Raw genomic sequence first — 12531 nt, forward strand, 5'->3', positions numbered from 1 at the left:
GGAAAAGAGAAGACTGAGAGGGGACATGATAACAGTTTTCAAGTATGTAAAAAGTTGTTTGTTACAAGGAAGAGGGAGAAAAACTGTTTTTCTTAACCTCTGAGGATTGGACAAGAAGCAATGGGCTTAAATTGCAGCAAGGCAGGTTTAGGTTGGACATTAGGAAAAACTTTCTAACTGTCAGGGTGGTTAAGCACTGGAATAAATTGCCTAGGGAGGTTGTGGAATCTCCATCATTGGAGATTTTTAAGAGAAGACTAGACAACACTTGTCAGGAATGGTATATATAATACTTAGTCCTGCCATGAGTGCAGGGGACTGGACTAGATGACCTCTCAAGATCCCTTCCAGTCCTATGATTCTTCTCCCTCATGCACCGGCCAGAAGAGCTGGTTGATCACCCAGAAGATGCGTTCACCTACTGCACACTTGAGAATGCCAGAAGGCAAAGTGCCTGCCAGTAAGTGACCATGTAGTCTATCTCTGAGGCAGAATGGTTCTGCACCACCCCAGAACAGGTATATGCCTACAAGACACAATCAGTCTCTAACAAGGGCATAAGGTGAGCCTGGGTGTGGGGATGTGTGTTTAGCTGATTGTGTCTTGTCTATATATATATAAAGAACAACAAACATGAAGTTGTAATGATAGAGCAGAAGAGAACAATCTGGCAATGAGGAATTGATACTTGTTCCAGTCTGTGATCCACCCCTTGACCACTCTAAAATCTCACGAATCTGACACATTCCAGGCAGAAACTCATAGTTTTTGTGTAATGCATATTTGACTACAAGAGAATAAATATGAATAAGGTTTATATTTACCCAAGCACATTTCAAATGATTCAGGATAGTGCATGGCAAACAGAAATCTGCTACAGAACTGGTCCAGTGAGCACCATAGACTTACGAACTCTGGGACAGAATTAGCCACTACATTCTAGGTGCACAGAATATTGTCATCATAGATATTGCAATTTACACTAGTTTTCTTTATTTTCCTAAATCAGTGTCCAAAAAGACAACATATATATATATCGACAAAGTGAGTTAATAGAAGTTGGAGTAAGAGAAATTTAAACTACCACCACAAAAATCTATAACTGGTAAACAAATACATTTTGCAATGGTTATATTAGATGTGGGAAAGTAGAGAATGAGAAAGAGTGTGTGTGTATGTGTACTTCAGATTAAAAAGAGTGAATGAAAATGATTGAACTAATGTCTGTCTTGAATGGTGAATAAGACTGGTGTCTGTGTGCGAGAGAGCAAGGGAAAAAGGGATGTGTGGATGAGCAGATGAAAAATTGCAAGGACAAAGGTGGCAGAAGTAAGGATAATCATTTCACATACTAGACAGATTAATGTTTGCGTGTGTCACAATATATCATTGTACATGTATAACCAGGTTAAGTGAGTAGTTTTGATTGATCTCCCTTAGCTCTAACCTCAGGATCTGAGGAATTCTGGGAAAAGTTGTCTAAATTTTTCACCTTTGGGTCACCGGTTTCAAATTCACCCAGATTAGTAACAACCAGAAACTATTACCATCTGAAATCTTTTTGACAGATTTTTTGCATGAGTTGGTGATCTCAGTCCTTCTTTTTGGGTGATTGTCTGCATCATAAAACCCACTATCACAAATTACCACCCTTTGTTAACAGTCCCAGCAGGGAGTCCAGACACTGAATGTGAAGGTAGAATAAAATATCTTCTTACCCATGAAGGTAAACCTTCTAGATCATGGCACTCCTGAAGAGCAACATGAGGAACTGTGCCATATTTTTGGGGTGTCTACACTGAAATAAAACACCTATGTCTGGCCCATGTCAGCTGACTCGGACTTGTGGTGCTTGGGCTGAGGGACTAGAAAACTGTAGTATAGATGCTCAGGCTTGGGGTGGAGCTCAAGCTCTGGGACCCCACAATGGGGAAGGGCTCCAGATCCCAGGCTTCCGCCTGAGCCTAATATCTACTCTGCAATTTTACAGACTTGTAGCCAAGCCCCAGGAGCCTGGGTCAGCTGACAGAGGCCAGCCTCAAGTGTTTAATTGCAGTGTAGACATACCCCCAGTGTACCTGTTCTGTAGTAAATGGAGGACTTGATGTGTCCAGTGCTATCAGCTTTGCAATTTACAAGCCCTATATTAACTTTAAGAAACTTCATCTTCTGTTTCATATTCTGGTCTGTCCGCTGGCAAATTACTTGGATGACACTTGCTCTTGCGATATTTTCAAAGAAAATTACCAATGATACTACCAATGATGACTAGCCAGCTAGTGCAAAATAATAAGGGAGACAAAAAGAAGAGGGGCCAGGAAAGCAATCAAATGGGAAGGTCAATATGAGGAAAAGAGAGAAAAAGACTGAAGAAAGAAATAAGCAAAAAGAAAAGAGGGAAGAAAGAAAGGAAGGGAAAAAGAGTGACAGAAGCAGTCGGGGGTCAATACTTTAATGAAGAAAACAGATTAAGAAAAGAAAAAGAAACAAAATGGATGTTAAAAAAATTAATATTATGAGAAAATAATTGCATTTTATTTATTGCATATTTTTATACAGTGAAGTAGGAAACCATACGATTACTCCAGAACCAATCAGGACAATGTCCTGGAAAGAAAGACAATGAATATTTTGTTGTTTTCCCTGACCCTTATCTCACTTATATTTTTACACAGACACACACACACACACACACACTCACTTGTCTGCGAGAATGATAAGTGAAATATTCACATAAGTCAAGGCTATACTCATATAACTCCCACTGAGTTGCACGTGTATTTCAAATCAGATGATAACCCTTGTGTGATAGGACGTCTACCCCACTCAGGCCCTGAATGGGTTAATGCGTGCCTAAGAGGCCAATTTTGTTACCTAACTGCACCTAGAGGGAGAGACAGGCTTAACTGATCATAAAGACCAGCTGAGCAGGAACAAGCTGGTTAGCATAAAGCCAGGAAGTTTATAGCAGAGGGGGCTGCAGAGAGAGAGTCTGATGTTACTATTTGGGCACTAGAAGGTGGAGACATCTGGTAGGCACAGGACTGGAGCAAGCTGACCTGACATTTGTAAGTGGGTCATAGAATCATAGAATATCAGAGTTGGAAGGGACCTCAGGAGGTCATCTAGTCCAACCCCCTGTTCAAAGCAGGACCTAATCAGCAACTAAGTCATCCCAGCTAGGGTTTTGTCAAGCCTGACCTTAAAAACCTCTAAGGAAGGATTCCACCACTTCCCTAGGCAACCCATTCCAGTGCTTTACCACCCTCCCAGTGAAAAAGTTTTTCCTAATATTCAACCTAAACCTCCCCCACTGCAACTTGAGACCATTACTCCTTGTTCTGTCATCTGCTACCACTGAGAACAGTCTAGATTCATCCTCTTTGGAACCCCCTTTCAAGTAGCTGAAAGCAGCTATCACATTCCCCATCATTCTTGTCTTCTGCAGACTAAACAATCCCAGTTCTCTCAGCCCCCTAATCATTTTTGTTGCCCTCCACTGGACTCTTTCCAATTTTTCCACATCCTTCTTGTAGTGTGGGGCCCAAAACTGGACACAGTATTCCAAATGAGGCCTCACCAATGCCGAATAGAGGGGAACGATCACGTCCTTCCATCTGCTGGCAATGCTCCTACTTGTACAGCCCAAAATGCCATTAGCCTTCTTGGCAACAAGGGCACACTGTTGACTCATATCCAGTTTCTCGTCCACAGTAACCCCTAGGTCCTTTTCTGCAGAACTGTTGCTAGCCATTCGGTCCTAGTCTGGAGGAGTGCATGGGATTCTTCCATCCTAAGTGCAGGACTCTGCACTTGTCCTTGTTGAACCTCATCAGATTTCTTTTGGCTTAATCGTCCAATTTGTCTAGGTCCTGTATCCTATCCCTACCCTCCAGCTTATCTAGCACTCCCTCCAGTTTAGTGTCATCTGCAAACTTGCTGAGAGTGCAATCTACGCCAGATCATTAATGAAGATATTGAAAAAACCCGGCCTCAGGACTGACTCTTGGGGCACTCCGCCTGATACCAGCTGCCAACTAGACATGGAGCCATTGATCACTAGTCATTGAGCCTGATGATCTAGTCAGCTTTCTATCCAGGCTGGCATGTCCCCCTGGTGACTAAACAGCATACATAGTCCACCAGACAACCTTCACCAAGTATTTTTATGATTGTTTCACCTTTGTGCTCCACGTACAACACCACTATAGCAGCAACAGCTAGCAGGAGTCCCCTCCTGCTGCCTGGCTCAGCCTTTTACCAACTTGCCGCCTTCTCCCAGTTATCTAGCTGGTGAGCTAATTACCTCATCCCCTTCTCCACACGTGCCAGTGATCGCTTCTAATTTTCCAAGCCAGTTCACTACCTAACTCCTTCCTACTCTTACCCTGAGTGCTCTAAGTGACCAGAGTCCTGGCTTCCAGAAAGCTCTATTTATAGCTGCTAAGAGTGCCCTATCACACTTTGGGAAGCAAAATAAACACAGGACAATTAATTCTATGTTTAAAAATATATCTATTACACTAGTTTACACTAATTTTTTTTTCCAAATGCTAGGCCCTTCATACTTAAAACAAAAGCTATTACGAAATCCATAAAATGTGGGCTTTAACTCTGACATAAACTGATTAAAAGAAAATAAGACACTTGTTGATTTTAAAATCAAGGCTATGACACTAATATAACAATTACCAAAAAGTTCAAAATAATTAGTAAATAGTGGTGCTTTGCTAACCAGCTTTACATATTGTCTAACAATTATTGTTTCCTGTCCGGGGGGGAGGGGGGCGGGGCGGGAAACACTAGAATAATATATTTATCCATGGTGATACTGCCTGCTGTCAGGGAAAAGGCAATAGAATTGGTATCATTTTCAGAAACACCCAATTAACAACGTCTTGGGGGTGGGGGTCAGATCTTTAATTGAGGTAAATTGGTGTAACTCCACTGAAGCTGACAGCTATGCCAATTTAGACCACTTCAGGATCTGGTCTTTGATCTTTCTGTTTCTAAACCAAAAAATACATATATGTCCTAGTCTTTTGCTCAAGGAAAGACATTTGAAACTGTTATTCTTAAAACCCTCACTATATTAAAAGCACTAAGTTATTATGTTTAATGCATTCTTCTTAAATAACTCACTTATGCTAAATAGCTTGCTTCATGTTCGCTTGGCACTTCATAAAGCTATCATACAGTCAAATGATTGCGTTGGACCCTTCAGATCATCATCCGACCAAACCCAAAAGTAAACTTTATTTATTAACCAATCTCTCAATAGTGCAGTGAACCATCCATAAAACAAAACTTGCACAACCCTAATCCTCATCTGGAAATTAACCACAGATTCCTTAAGAATGTGGTACAGTTTGGAGTCATAGGAAAAGTATCATTTTAATGTAAAATAAGCACTTATATTTTGGGAAACTCAAGTGCAGAGAAACCAAAAGTCATACACAGTAAATACAAACATGTTATGATGAGGGTGTGAAATCAATCACAAAGTCAATTTCAACACAAAGATAACTGAGCATGCCTCTTTGGGCTGTTGTCAAGTCCTGCAGAATAATTAAGATTCAGGAATAAATTAAATCTGGAGGTTGGGAAGCACGTGAGGGTATTTCTTTCAAAGTTTATGGCCAGCAATATATTATTTTTGCTTAGCAAGACAACACACATCGTTGTCTCTGACTTTTTTTGATTTGACACATTAGGTACCACCCACAATTAACAATTTCTCCTAGGGTAAAGCCTCAAAACATGAGAGAAATATGATAAACGGCTAAGAAAAAAATTCCCAAATTCTGATCAATTGTACAGTCAAAAATATGTATCAGAAATATCTCTCTCTAAAGGCAACCCATAATCTTAAATTGGCAAAATGACTTATTTTCTGAAAAGGGAGGGGGAATCTAGAGTCCCTAGGGTCTGCAAATTGCATGCAGTATTCTTAAAAATAAATATCTTACCTCATAAGTAAATGCCAAGGAAGCAATGTATATTTTCAGGTAACTAAGTTTGTGTAGAGCAAGAAAGACTGAGCAGCGGACAGCTTCCAAACTAGTTGCTTTGGGCCTAGAATAAGAATTAAAATTAATGTTCAGTCTTTTCTCCTTTGCATGTAATCTGTTGAGTACTTCAGTGACAAATAGGAATACAGTACAAGGAACTGATGATATCTTGTAGTAATATGCAGTTGCAACTGAGTTTTCACTACAAATCTGATTTCAAGTTTATAATTTAAAACCTTAGCTCTGAATTTCCTGGATTAGTAAACTTGATTTGGGAATCATTTTGAAATCTGGGTAATGTGTAATTTTTGCCTGGGAAACTCTGAATAAAGCTGTAACCTATTGGTGGAGTAAATTATTTATTATACAAGAGGTGAGGGTAAGAATAGGGCAAGGCAAAATTATGAAAAATTCCTAATGAATAATTTGAGCCTCTCTTTACACAATTCTAATTTTCCTTTATTTACACCCATCCATATTTTTAGCTGCATAAATTCTAAACTTCTCCTATACATTGCCAAATTCTTTCCCTATGCTGAAATAAACAATTTAGCATGTAAAGATCAAAGGTATTTACCTCTGTCTGAATAATGAATATCAAACAGAGCAGGATTGTCACTGGAATGTTAAATGAAGACATAACCATTAATTAAATATAAATAATTTCTTCTGCATCATCTTCAGGCAGGCTGATACCACTTCTCTTTAAAGTTGTTTTCCATTATTTCTTTACTCATGTTGAGTAGCCCGCCAGTCCAACTCGTGGTGTTGGGTACTATTTATAAGTGTATCACAATTTGGTGCATACATTGCAATGTGCAAGTAGGAAGTCCACGCATTTGATTAACATTCTAGTCGTTTGACACTTTAATGGCTGTCATACTTTATAAGTGATTGTGGTAGCCAATGGACTTTTTTTTTTTTCACAGCCAGGAAACAAGAAGAGAAAGAAAATGTTTCATGTCTTACCTTTGCTCCATAAGGAATCCAATGGAGGTCAATGTCAGGATAATGTAGCCAATCCTCAGGAGAAGAGTTACCTGTGATAATGTCTGTTAAAACAACAAAGAGATAAATTACTCATTTAAGGTAACTCTCTGAAGGGATATAGGGTTCTAAACATGACACTGGAGCAGCCTGAACTTTCACTCTCAATTATACATTAGTGTCTCCTTTTAAAACAGTTTGATATTTCGAACTTTATATCTAAAAAAACCCATGCCAGATTCTCCAGCCCACTTCCTAAATGCTCTTATTTTTGCTTCCTGGAAGCTACAAGAATCAGATTTTTCCAAAAATAATTCTTATCATAGGATTAGTTTTCAAAATATTTTTTTTAACTTTTCATTACTGTTTTTCCCCTGAAATTATTTGAACCCTTCAAACTGGTACCCAAAAGCAAACAGCTATTTTTTCTAAATAAACATGAAAGCCCAGTCTGCTCTTTTTCCTATTCATAATGTCATTTCAGCTTTGCAAGGGTTCCCCAGAGAGTACTGGCAGTTGAAAACAATATTGCTTAAAAAATGAAGAAGGTTAGAAACCATTCTTTCTTCTTCAAGTGCTTGCTCATGTCCATTCCATGCTAGGTGACTCACAAGCAGTACCGCTGGAGGGGGGCTCAGAGCTCATGCACATGCTGACTGCAACACTGTTTTCCCAAAGCTGGCATGGTCACAGGCCTGTTGGGCGATGGCATAGTGAGAAGCGAAGGTATGAAACGACGACCAGTTTGCAGCTCTGTGGATGTCATGGATTGTACCTGCATGAGGAACACTGCTGACAAAGCGTGGACTCTTGAGGAATGAGCGGTCATGATGGCCAGAGGCGGAACCTTCACTGGCTTTTAGCAAGCTCGGATACAGGCGGTTATCCAGAACAAGATTTTTTCAGATGACACAGGTAGCCCTCTCATCCTTTCTGCTACTGCTAAAAAGAGTTGCGTGGAGCTGAGGAAGGGCTTAATTCTCTCAATATAAAAGGCCTGGGCCCACCTAACATCAAATATATGATGCTGATGTTCTTCAGTGGTCTTGTGAGACAGAAAAATGTCCTGCTCTTCAGGGGTCAGCCATGCAGCAACCATGCAATCAAGTGCAGGGAGGTGAGGTTTGGGTGAAGCAACCAGCCGTGATCTTATTAATTCACGTCCAGTTGGAGCAGAAGCGCAAGTGGAGCTGCCACCAAGATGTCCAGAAAAACACCAAACCAATGCTGGTGTTGCCAAGCTAGTGCTATCAAGATAACCCTCGCCCTGTTCCATTTGATTTTAGGAGGATCTTGTAAACCAACGGGATAGGTGGGAAGATGTACAGCAGGTGGTCTGTCCATAAGACCAGGAAGGCATTGGAATGGGAACCCACACTGTGCCTGAGCAATGAACAGAACTGATATCATTTCCTGTTCTGTGTGGTGGTGAACAGGTCCAGCTGGGGAGGCCCCCACTTCTGGAAGATGACACTGACGACCTCCAGGTGAAGGGACCACCCATGGTGAGAGGAAAAGGATTTACTTAGGCAATCTGCCAGTGTGTTTCAGGTGCCCAGGAAACGTGACATCTCGAGGTGAATGGCATGTTTCATGCAAAAGTCCCACAGCCAGAGGGCCTCCTAGCACAGGGCTGAAGATCGAGCCTTTTCCTGCTTGTTGATGTAAAACATTGATGCAGCATTGTCCATCAAGACCTGCACCACTTTGCCTGTAATCTGGGGAAGGACCATCTACCAAGCCAAGTGTGTTGCCCTCAGTTCCCTGATGTTTATACACAGGGAGAGTTCTTCTTGGGACCACAGGCCCTGAGATTGCTGAGGTGGGCTCCTTATCCCAGGTCTGACACATCCAAGACTAGGGTTATTGATGGTTGAGGGGCAGCAAACAGTACCCTCTCCATTACGGATCCTGGGTCTCTCCACCAGGTCAGCAAAGCAAGGATTGGAGGCAGGATCGTAAGTATTGAGTCTGTTTGGGGAGTAGATTGATGCCAGCCACATCTATAGGAGTCTGAGGCGTAGCCTTGCATACTAAACCATGTAGGTACATATTGCCACATGACCCAATAGTTTGACACAGACCTGAGCAGTCATTATTGGTTGGATCATGACCTTGGAAAACAGGTCGAACATAGCTCAGAATCAGGCCGCTGCCATAAAAAAGAATGGCCTTTGGCCAAATATTTCTATCCTTTCTCATGCAGGGTTTGAAGTCCCTGCAGATCTGGCACTTTTCTTTAATGCAGGCTCCTCCAGACACTTTAGACAGCTAGTGTGCAGGTCACTAACTGGCATCGGCTTGCCACACAAGGAACATGGCTGAAGTCCGGGGAAAGGGGCATGCCCAGCCCTTGGGGCAAAAAGTCCCCTGACGACAGGGACAGCAACACTACAATATATAGTAACTCTAACTAAGAACTTTATACACTAACTACCATAACTATACAAATATGAACAGAGAAAGTCTAAACCACTGGGAAAGAAGACTTGCTACAGCAAGAGGCGTTATTCCAGCAACTGTCATAGGTGGTAAGAAGGAACTGAGAGGGTGTGGGGTTGGCAATGCCCTTTATACCGGCACATATGTGTGTGACTCCAGTGGGCACTAGAAACGGCCCAACAGATACCACCGAAGGAAAAATCTCTGAGAACTGTGCATGCAGCATGGAATGGACATGAGCAAGCATTCGAAGAAGAATAGAATTGTTAGCACACTGAGAATCAAAAGTCAATATATTTGTGCGTTTACTTCTCCTTTCTGATGTATAAAGATGTATAAACTTTTGCTTCCGTAAAAGAGAAAAAAATAAGTTCCACCCTGTTTATGGATTTGAAATGTCAGGAATACCATAGGAGGGTGAACACATGAGAGCTGGTTGATTTTTTTTTAATTGCAATTCAGAGGGATCAAAATGGAGGCATTTTTTTAAAAAAAATGTGAGACTTCTTTATCAAAATTATTATCAACATTGTTTGTTTACTAACACATAGTTTTCAATAGACAAAGGGAAAATATTTTGGAAAAAAAATAAAATTTTAAAGAGGTTAACAGTTTCCATGAAACCACTTTTCACTTGAAAAATTCTGACTAGCTCTAATCCTCACTTGCCTCTGTTTGATGGACCTGACATGAGATAGAGAGGACCTAAATAAAGGTGTCACCCAAGCTTGTAAACTAAACTGCAGATTTTACTCCCCACCACTGGAGAAGGAGAAAATACTCAAATTCAGATGGCATCCTGTGAAGGTTTATACACATGCATAATCTCACTCATGCGAATAGTCTCCTACACTGTGTGTAAACCTTCGCAGGATTGGGACTCAGTCATTCAAGAATTATCCTTCTGTTCTCCCTAATCTCAGTTTGCAACGGGAGTATTAAATGCAGTTTAACTTTAAACCTGTGTGACTGTTAGGTTCCAGCAAAGACAAGGGAGTATAGGTATATTTCTAAGGTAAAAACATAAAAGCAAGAAAAAGAACAGAGGCAGTCTTTATATAGGCTCAAAGGTAACTAAGCTTTTAGCAGCTGGATTACAATGATATGCAGTTCACATATATAAAGCCCTTGCTCATATACAATGAAAAAGCAGGGTAAAAATAGGTGCAAACTGTCTAAATCACAGTTTCTGCTTCTTGGACCCTTTTTATTTCTTCTCAGCAACTCTGTCAATTGGGAAGAATAATTTGTAGTGGCATCTGTATCCTTTGATGCAGGTCCTTGACAGAAGGAGGTCCTGTAGATCACCATTATTTACAAGTCAAACCTATTCTGACCCTCTTATGCTATGTAGATACGCTGAAAGGAACAAAATATACTGCATCGCTTGTCTCCCACTCTCAAAGCGCTCTACGTTCTGAAATGGTGAAGGGTGAACTATGTGACTTTGTTGGCAGGTACAGGTGCACTATGTGTAAGTTATGTGCAGTATGTCACAGTAGATGGGGAAAGTGCCACATTCAAGCCATTTCACATAGCAAAAATGCATTCTCATATTTGTAGGCTGTTGCTGTGGGCTGTCTTTTAAACTTACAATAAACCAAAGTAATCTGCATCCAAATATATTGTAATATAATAGATAATATACTGTGGTAACAGGAAACATTGAAAACATCAGTCCATAGTGTAAATGTGTTTATTGTTTAACTACTATAACTTTCTTTTTACAGTTCTAACATTGTAGTTACTCCCTAGCATGGTTCCTCAATTTACATTTCAAATTTGTTTCACGGAATCACCCCATAAAGTGGACTCTGGCAGCTGAGCATCAGTTTCCTAAGCGTTAATCTATCAAGATCAACAAAAAAGGTCAGTAGATTATTTCACTAAACCAAGCATCATATATTAAATGTGTGCATTGCAAGTTGCAGTGACAAAGGAATGTGCCTTTTACAGCTTAGCATTACCGCTAGCATCTTCCTTCCACTCCAAAAATTATATGTATGCATAGCTAGATAAAATAAATGAGTATTTATATACTACAGTATTTGAATAAACAGAGAAGCCTGTGGGACCACAGCAGGGTCCCCAATTACAAGTCAGCCACAACTTTTGCAATGTGGTTATTGGCTGCAATCAAACAGAAAAAAATATTTCTGTTGGATTTTGATTTCATTGCAAGCTTTCAAAATGTCACAAAGTTTAAGAAAAGGAGTTACGGAATTTGGGGAAGAAATTTACACTGCTTTCTAATCAACAGACTATTTTTTAGTAAAGAAGAAATAATTTACTCAAACCAAGTAAATACACCATTCAAAAATGCATGAGTATTTAGATAAGAGTCAGTTTCCAAATTTTTGTGAAGTGTCCCACAAAAGTATTTCTCATCCTGGCATGTTGCAGAGCTTCAGCCTCTATGAAAGGTGCTGGCACCTTTCAGAATTTACCAAATACTAACAATCTGTACCACATTTTATGTTTCCTCATCTAGCAGCACTAATGCAGAATTCAGTTTCAGGGTTAAGGAGGTAGCTTTGTTAAGTTTCTCTATTTAGAAGCTTTTATCTGAAAACCCTTAAAACTTCTGTGAGTGCTTAAAAATACAGGATGAAATACACCACCCAATGATGTCCTGTTGCATTAGATTACGACTGTGTTCTCAGCCTTTGAGAGACATGTTCTCATCTTATCAAAACTGCTCACGTGCTAACAATCTAACGAAAGTACACATATTATCATGTGCTATAGTATCAATCAGCAATCAGACACTCCAGAAAGGGTTGATTAAGATACACTTTGAGTGATTTTTGTAGTAGATGCAGTTATGAAACGGATGACTTTTGTTTTTTTAATGTACTGCAGTTTTACATTTCCAGGATTTTCTCTGGGACTGATCCAAAGCCCATTGTCTTTCGCTCAGACCTTGGTGTGCAGAGCTCAGAAGTAACTTTTATTCTCAGAATGTTGTGCAGACTGCTACGGAGAAAAGAAAGACAATGTGCTCTCTCTTGCAAAAAAATTATAATTTGTTCTTTCTTGTTTTGCTGTTTTCTTAAGTTAAATTAAAGGTCACTGAAGGTATATGGCTGCT

General features: G+C 40.1%; 1 protein-coding gene across 3 annotated transcripts in view; it reads right to left on the reverse strand.

Moving 5' to 3' along the window:
* The window catches only part of AGMO (alkylglycerol monooxygenase), a 276395-nt gene that overhangs the window by 119283 nt on the left and 144581 nt on the right, over positions 1-12531 (reverse strand). For all 3 annotated transcript variants that reach the window (XM_050938680.1, XM_050938681.1, XM_050938682.1), the window contains exons 11-12: positions 6981-7063; positions 5970-6075 (exon numbers count right to left, since the gene is read on the reverse strand). In XM_050938680.1, coding sequence (XP_050794637.1) covers positions 5970-6075; positions 6981-7063 — 189 coding nt within the window. The remainder of the gene's footprint in view (positions 1-5969; positions 6076-6980; positions 7064-12531) is intronic.

Source organism: Gopherus flavomarginatus, chromosome 2, assembly GCF_025201925.1.
Source record: "Gopherus flavomarginatus isolate rGopFla2 chromosome 2, rGopFla2.mat.asm, whole genome shotgun sequence".
In the NCBI taxonomy this organism is placed as follows: domain Eukaryota; kingdom Metazoa; phylum Chordata; order Testudines; family Testudinidae; genus Gopherus; species Gopherus flavomarginatus.